The sequence below is a fragment of the Parasteatoda tepidariorum genome, chromosome 5 (genome assembly GCF_043381705.1).
Source record: "Parasteatoda tepidariorum isolate YZ-2023 chromosome 5, CAS_Ptep_4.0, whole genome shotgun sequence".
Taxonomy (NCBI): domain Eukaryota; kingdom Metazoa; phylum Arthropoda; class Arachnida; order Araneae; family Theridiidae; genus Parasteatoda; species Parasteatoda tepidariorum.
Window position 1 is genome coordinate 37,876,303 of NC_092208.1, and position 9,310 is coordinate 37,885,612.

Consider the following 9,310-nt stretch of genomic DNA (forward strand, 5'->3'; position numbering starts at 1 on the left):
TAGAAGATGCGAGTATTGTTTGGAATCTAATTCCTGCGAGCCAATAAAAATTTGCAAAGATAAAGAAGGTGCAATCTTTATACTCTTAACAACTTCTGGGCAGTTATCAAAATCCATGAAAAGAATAAGTGTAATGTTTTTATTTGTTTTTAAGGCAAGGACATTGTCTGGTAGTTCGATTTTAGATTTAAACAATGAATTAAAATCATCAAATGACTTAATTCTGTCATTAGCCAAAAACTCATTAAAATTCCTTTCATCAGTTTTTGCTATCTTTTCATCTCTGCTCATTCTTTTAGATGAAGAAGCTTCGGACAAATATTTTGGGCAACCAGGAAATAATGTTGGTATCGAACCAGCCTTCAATTTCGGCCGACTTCTTTGAACTTTAACCAATTCATTATTTTTCCAATACTCATCATATCTTATAATGCACTCATCAGTGAAATGTTTTTCACACACAACACTTCGATCTGAAGGTACAAAATTTTCCCTGGGTATCTTCTTAATCCATAAATGTTTCACTGTTTCGTCTTTAGGGAATTGAAAAACTGAAACATATTCTCCAGTTTTATCATAATTTGATTTGCACGCAGTAACACAACATCTATCAGGCATTGTAAACGAATTAAAAATTGATAACAACGCCTAACTTTAAGCAAATAAGCATGTAACAGATTAATTAGAACTAAACAAGCATGTAAACTATTCAATATAAACAACGCACGCCACTTCCATTTAACTTTCACTTCGTCTTCGTTTCAGCGACGTTCGCCGGTCGGACGGAATTTGTGACGTCACAAGTAAACATAAGCTAGTTCTCCGGCCTTTCCCCTTCTAGTTGGCCATGTCTGCACTGCATTTCATAAACATTTTAATTCAGTATAATGAATTATTCATTCAGAGAAGCTTATCAGTCAGAAAAACATTCTTTTGGAATTAAATTATAATTAAGTAAGTTTCTGTAAAATGGTCTTAGCAACAGTATAATGCAGTAGTTGCAGACAATTGGCAGGTTTTTTTTTTCATCGTATTTGATGGCTTTGCACCAAATTTGTCTTTTTTTTCTCCTTTTGGTACACTAAAAAATAATTTATTTGGCGTGTTTAACGTAGGAACTATTGCACATGGTACAACGCAACACTTGTAGTTTTTGCTTGGAGCCATTTTTCAGAATTTATACTCAGCGCAACATATGCTTTCGCCGTTTCAAAACATGATGGGAGTCGTGGTTGTACTATATCGTGACGTCATCAGAGCGGATGGGAAACCTAGCAGCGATTTAGGAGGCGGAGCTAATCAAGCGATTTTAACTATTAATAACAAAAAATAGCTAGTCATCGCACCGGTCTGAAATTGGTCTCTATCTTTATAAAATGGCATGATGTTTCATTTTAAAACACAAAAGAAGAACATGCTGGCTCCTCATTGTTTAAGACTTTAGAAATACTCTTGTACAATTTTACAATTCTCTTTAATTTGTACTTAGGATGCTGGGTCCAAAATCTTTAAAAAAAAGCTGTGTTTTTTTATTTATTATATGTCAATGGGTGCATTAAGAAAAAGAATTTGAAAACAATTACAAAATTCACAATATTTTTCTTTTAGGATTCAAAATCTCTGGATCAAAGTTCAAGTTCCCCACCTGATTCTTCATTTTCCTCTTCAACTAGTTTTAAAGGGCGTTATGAAAATGGATTTTCTCCCCAGATGCGATCAATTTCCTTTGCTGAAGAAATAAAAACTGCAGTGTTAGAATGGAATTCAAAAGGTTTAACTTTCTTACATACATATTTATTTTTTCACAAATTCCAAATATTTCAAACCTTTTTTTTACTTATTTTTGAAAACAATACTAGCACTAGGAATTGGCCTAAGTAGTAAAACTATTTATTTTCTGTTTTGTAACTAATTTTTTTTAGTATTGTTTTTTTCGTATGCTTCATCATGTTATAAGGAGAGTTTTTATCAGTTTCTTTTTAAATAAGTAACCCATAGCAGTAACTTTCTTATAGTTTTGACTAACTAGGAAACACTCTGCAGTGTTATGAAAATTTTTGTCAAACAATCCTCTGTTCAGAAATTTTTTTTTATCTAATGCCTGTCTATTGCTAGGCAGTTGAAAAGAGTATAAAAATGTTTTCCTTATGAATATAAAATTTTCCCTATTGTTACTCTTGTCTTTGAAAAATTTTCAAAGCTAATGTGTTAAAAAAATTATAATTCCTTTTAAATAGTTTTCAAAATGCTAATATACAGTGAAATAGATTTTATCTACAAATAAAGTACTTATGTTATCTGTGATAATTGATTTTAAATCTTTAATATAAATTTTATTGAAAAATTATATTTTTATTTCCTTTTTGTAGTGGGTGGTTATAGTGAAAATAATTTATCACGGAGTCCACAAAGTTTAGATAATTTGGAACAAGTTTCAAATAGTAGCTTAGATAGATTTATTGAACAGCACCAAGTTGTCCCTCCTAGTTATCAGCATGCAACTGGTGAAAGTTTCGGTTATCCAAACTGCCTTCCAGTAACACCTTTAGATAGAGATGATGATTTATCTCCTCTTGCTGCAAGTACACCATTGCCTGTTGAAATTCCTCCAAAGAAAAGGAACATGATTCAGAGTGATAGACTGTCAGCAAATTTAGGTATGTAAACTAATATAACATATTAATGTTGAGGAATGATTAGTGCTGACACTGTGCTGCTATTTTGAAAAACAGTTGATTATCTATATCTACATATATATATATATATGAATATACATTTGCGTCATCCATATTTTCATGTGCTAGCTATTGAGACCAGGTTAAGAAAAAAAATAACAAACAGAAGCTAAAAATTTTTATTAAAAAGTATAATGCCGATTATATAATTATTTAACAACAAATTTTGGTAAAATAAGTCATTAACTAATTGCAATCGGAAATGCCAATTCATTTTTTAATAGTTTGTGAATACATTGCAAATCTTCATTTGTTGATTTATTCACACTCGTCATCAAAATTGTTATATATCAGCTATTGCGACTAGGTTTCAAAAAATTGTAAGAAATACAATTAGATTAATTGCATTGTAAATAAATATATTATAATAATATTTTATTTTTTCAGTAAAAAGTAAACATAATTGCATTTAATTATCAAATATGAACTTCAGAGTCATAGGTGATATTTTAAAATGTTATATAAATAACATATATAAGTACAATTTCATTAGAAATATAATGCAAATTGTTTATAATTCTTGATTTATGGACTTAATTACATTTCTGTCATCTACGTTTGAAAATATCAGCGATTGCGACGAGTTTGGGAAAATAAAAACAGTTCTTTTTTTTAATAAAAATCTAGTTTTGGACACTTTTTTTGAAGGAAAAAAAAATTCTGCATAATCTGCTCACGCTTATGATTTATTTTTATTCATTGCTATTTTTAAGAAATTTTTTTTTTTTTTTTTTTTTTCAAAAANTTCATTGCTATTTTTAAGAAATTTTTTTTTTTTTTTTTTTTTTGCAAAACATGCTTAGTTTGAAAATATCAGAATGTATTACTTGACAACTACGATTATTGCATATTTTGCAGCTTTCTGAATTTTTTTTTGCTGTGTAGAGAATCTGTATTTTAGAGCTGTGTAGAGAACTAAATGCCTAAAACAATTTTTTCAATCCAGCAACATCAGCCGTGTGATTTTAATTATTCTTTTTTAATAAAAATATTTTTTTCTTTTGCTAAACTTTCGATACAGTTATCTTATTACTTCAATCGCCAGTCTTATTACTTCAAATACTTGAGAAGAGAATTCAACATTTAAATTTAATATTTATTTAAATAAAATAGCTTACGGAGGTGTGTAAGTATTAAAATAGGTTTTTTCTTAAAATTTCTTAATCTTTTTACACACATGGTTATATTGGAAGAGTATAAAAGCCACAACGTTATGTTATTTTCATATTTTTCATGTTATTCACGTTGCTCGTGTTATGCATTCGTATCTAACCTGTTCCTGATACCAATCAAAATAAAGATACCTATAATTTCTTTTATGACATTAAATATTTTTTAATCAAATGTCCCATGTATCCTAAGAACTGGGATTAATTACCGGAATGAATTATAATTTGTAACATAAATTTATAATAAAACTAATTAGCTTAAAAAAACAAATACGTATATTTTGTTAGTGATGTATATCAGGTATTTATTAGAAATAAATTTCTTAAAATTCTAGTACACTAGTGCCTATATGAAATAAGAAAATGTGGTATAACTACCACTAATAATATTAAATATCAATTTAGTAGTACATAAGACTTGTTAAATCGATTCTATATAGAGCAGTGGTTTCCAACTGGCGGCCCGGGGGCCGCACCAGCTCGTGAAGCTTTTTTTTGTGGCCCGCGAACTAAAATATATTTGTAATTTTTTTGCGGACAATTTTCGTAAAAAATCTATATGGGTTTAAATACTTTTCTCATTAATAAAAACCTAATTTCTTCGTTTCTGTGAAATTTATCATACCAACGGTCCTAAAAAAATTATTTCTCAGGTTTTGCATCCAAGGAAATATTTATTCGAATACAAAAATAATCGTGTATGTTGCTCTTTTTTCTTTAATTTTTGTTGTATTTTGTGAATATAATTTAGCATGTGTGTATCAGAAATTTTATCGAAGAAATTCTCCGATTTAACATTTTGAAACCACTCAATTCGGACGAAAATATTTACACACACATTTGTAAATTTAAAATGTAAATATCTATTCTCTGTTGGTTGCAGCAGACAAACCTCAATTTTCAATAAAAAGGTTGGTATTAAAGCTTACATAGTAGCACACAAAATGTTCAAAGTTTTATATCTTAACAATTAGATATCTGTTGACATTAATTGTTTAATACATGGGTGCACATTAAAGTTACTGTAGCCCGAATTTTTTAATATGCAATTAAATATTTTTAAAAATCTACTTCTTATTTTAATTTGTAATTCAATACTTTTGTTTTGTTCAACTTGGTAAAAATCTGACAGTAATATTTAATGTTCCTTCAAACATAAAAGAGTCCTTTATAAAATTTTGATAAAGTTGCTGCCCGTCATTTGATTTGTGTTTCTAATTGTGGCCCCCGGCCTCGTGTAAGTTGGAAACCCCTGATATAGAGGTACCCTTTGAGAGATGAAAGATGACGTAGTCGATAATAAACTCATCACATTAGTGACCTCCAGACGTGATATGAACATGCCAATATCGATAGATGGTCCCCATTAAACAGTTGATTTACACACCAAATCCGGTGAAGTAAGAATGATTCTCACGGCTAATAAATGAAATTGAAAACAAAAATAATGGGTGAATTGATATAAATAAAATAATAAATTAATACATAAATAAAATAGCATTAATCGACAAGTGATATTCATTCATCGGATTCTATCGCAGATAAAAATTCCGGAAGTGGAGTAATGCGGCGTAATTACCACTTATAATATCGCATATTAATTCAGTAGTATCTAAGACTTGTTATCTCGATTTTATATTGAGGTACTGTTTGACAGACGAAGGTTGACATAGTCGATTCAAACATACTCCACAAAGCTTTAACATTATTTTCATTTCAACATCTTGAAATCGATGCTGTTATATGTGCTTAAAATCCAGCTAGTTACAAAAGCCCTTAATAGTTTTCTTTATTATCAATTCACTAAGTGGTATAAGTTATAATTTTATATAATTTCATCAAATGAGTAAATTTCGAATAGTTAAACTAACGTCACAAAAAATTTCTTCGGAACTTTTCTTAGTTAGGACTTAGAATAATTTTCCTAGACAAATTTGATTTATTTCAGGGTTCAAGATAAGCAGGTGATGAGGTTACAAAGATTTTACTTGCTTTTAATACGTGAGATAAATACGGTTCTTGTTAACTTGCTTGAGAACTTGACAAATAACCCTCGTAAGACCGCCCTTGACTACCAGACAGGTGGTCAACTTACTAGGGTGATTAATTTGATATATTTTACTGAACTGTACTATCTATGATAAAAAGTAAAAACAAAGCAGAACATAGGTTTTGAACAAATACATTTGTTTATAGATTCAGACGTTTCTACATATTTTTCTTTAAAAATCTCACAGAGAAAATCATAATCATGTTGTTTAAAAAAATGTATACATATGCTTTGTATTTAAAATCAACATATTTAAATTAATTATTTTAAACAAAGTGTTTCAAACTTAACAGCACTTATCGAGGTAGAAATGTAGTAACTTAAACTTTGTTTTATTTATATTCTTATAATAATGCGTGTAGGTCATTAGTACTTTCATACATCACCTACTGCGGATATGATGAAGTACGTCACTGAATTTTGTATTATTTGTATTCTATTTGTCGTATATCAGCAATAGCTTACTTGCAAGTGACGTAATGTGGCTATCTCAATCCTCATTGGTTGTTCAAACGCGACATTTATGATAGCAACTGTTCTTTCTATTTTATTTCGAGTAAGCCAAGCCCGCCAATCATCAACTCTTTTAAGTGACACATTCTAAATTTTTTCACAGAGATTTCAATTCTTTCACACTATATATTTCCACAGAGACTTAACAAAAATACAGACAGGAAGCTATGCGGAACATGAACAAACTAATTATGCAAAGAAGTTTGGCAGTTACTCAAAACAAAAATATATCACGATTAGAATAAAATACATAAGCAAACAATAAGTCTAAGTTAAGTAAAAAAAGTAGATGAGATATTTCAACTAATTCGATGTGCGACACAGCTCTGTATTTAACTAACTTAACGATACTTAACATTCTAACTTATGTATAGATAAACTTATCTTTACTACGCCATTTTGTTGAGAAAGATTTGCTGATGTTATAGGTCACATGTGTGGGTATGGGGGGGTCTTCTTCTCAAAGTGTAAGAACCCAATTGTATCACTGATAAACATTTGTAATTGTTTATGCAGACAGAAGTTGAAAAATTACACCAATCCAATTATTATTGTTTGAAATTAAAATAATTAGATTTTATGTAGTTCAAAATAGGAGTATTATTACAATTTGAAATACAAAACTTCGAATTATTGTAAAGATATACTTAATGATCACCATGCTGCTGTCTGTTATGATAATGATAATGAATGTTCTGAAAAGGAATGGCCATCCCTCACGCTTTTATTATATTTATTTTCCTATCAAAGTTGACGTCAAGAAAAACGCGAGCTTATAAAATTAAGATCTCGAGGGGAAAGCTTTTTTTTTTAAAGCAATAGTCATCATTTAAAGCACAGGGAAATTTAAAAAAAAAGAAGTTGAAAACAGCACTTAAAATTGCAATAACTTTTGAACAGATAGAAATTCCGGAAAAAATGTCATCAGGTTCAAAAAGGAAAATAACCTTTTCAGCAAATGCATTTCTGCAAATTGCAGAGAGTCCCACGTGGTATTTTCTACTACAGCAGTGTTTTCCAAACTTATCACTTTTGTGTACCCTTTCTAAATTTTTCGTAACGCTTTGTACCACTAATAAAAATATGAGTGCATTTTTTACCATAAAAACATTGCACAAAATTTAAAAATCACAACTGGCTGTTGACACCACTCATTATTAACTGCTAACTCTGCAAAAAATAGCCAATAGAAAATAGAAAAATACTTAATCGTAAATTTTCATTGCTAGCTTTGTGTCTAAATAATTTTTTTTGAAATTTTCGTTTGTTGCAAGATATTTTGCATAAGAATGCGTACCCCCTCTAAACTGTTCTCGTACCCCTGGGGGCACGCGTACCACACTTTGGGAAACAGTGTACTACAGTTTCAACATTTGAAAATCCTTGAACTATTTAACGAATGCTAATTTTTTTATTCCCTCGTGAAATTTTTCTTCACATTTTGTAAATTCAAGTATCCAGGTGTCTGTTTTTGCAGAATAAAATAAAATGTAATGTATAGCAAAAAAAGTGAAAAATTGGAGAGAGAAAAATATAATTACAAAAACTTTCAAACGAATTAGAATTTTGAAAATGAATAAATAAATTCAGCACTTCAAATTTTAATTTTGCAGTTGCATTCCCTTGTCCTATAGAGTAACCAGCATGGTATTTTTTACAAGTTTAATGATTTTCGAATGAAATCTCGATTGTTTTTATTCAATTGTACTTCTTCTACATCTTTTTTTCATGCCTTTGTAAATTTCAAGTTTCGAAATCTTATAATTTTACGCTGCAAAGCAATTGCTGTTGTGGTTTATTCCTCAATGTCTAGTTGCAAGCTAGACCATGTCCAAGAGGTCATGAATGCTTATCACATTCTAGATAACGGACTTAACTTCCAAGCTCTTTAAATCAAAATTTTGAAGCGCGTCTGTTTTGTGCGATGTAGCAAAGATTGAACTACACTCTAAAAACTGTACCTCTGATTTCAGAGGCACATTTGAATCATTTGTGCCTCTGAATTTTAAGGGCACAACGTACCTTTAAAAATGAAAGGCACAATGTACCTCTGATTTCAGAGGCAAAATCAGATGTACCTCTTAGCTTGAAAGGTACATTGTAAATTAGATTTTGCTTTTATGAACCACTCATTGAAATAAGCATTTAGTGGTACCAAAACCTGTTATTTACCAGATTTGAACACACTTTTTTTTTTACCCATTTGTAATTTGCTTGCACTTCATATAAAAAGGAGTTTACACTATTACCAAGATATTATAATAATTCTTAATGAAAAATATTTCTGAATTCTTTGAATATTGGCCACTTGAGGTGATCATCTCAAGGGATTCCATCTAAGGCTTTTTCATAGGCAATTATAAAATATGTAAATTTACACAATTTCTTTAATCATGTAGCGTTTAATGATACTTCAACAATTACAATGATGTTTTTCTAATCAGATATAGGTATAAAAAATAATATTTATTTCTGTTTATTCCAAGTCAATATAATTCATGGATTTTTTTCCAAAAAGTATCCTCAAAATGGAAATTTCTTATAAATTTAGATATTTTTTAAATATTTAGAGATTTAATAAAATAGCTTTATAAGAATCAAAATTAAACACTAAATATCATGAAATCTAATATCTTTTATTTTCACACATAAAGAACAATATTACATAATTTAGTAACAGTTGCACACAAATATGGAAAAATATAGAACTTTCACAATATTTTAAAATTATAGATGTAGATTTTGAACAATTTGTATGTTTTATAACATCAAATATGTTTAATCAAATGACTTTACAAGTGTAAAATCAAAGATTTCTTTCTATTGAAATGAATTTTTTTTTA

General features: G+C 29.2%; 1 protein-coding gene across 1 annotated transcript in view; it reads right to left on the reverse strand.

Annotated features, from left to right (window-relative positions):
• Positions 1 to 618, reverse strand: part of LOC122269590 (THAP domain-containing protein 2-like) — a 1,842-nt gene extending 1,224 nt beyond the window's left edge. Inside the window, exon 1 of the mRNA XM_043043453.1 lies at positions 84 to 618. Within this exon, the coding sequence (XP_042899387.1) occupies positions 84 to 618 (535 nt within the window). The remainder of the gene's footprint in view (positions 1 to 83) is intronic.
• Between the last annotated feature and the right edge of the window lie 8,692 nt (positions 619 to 9,310).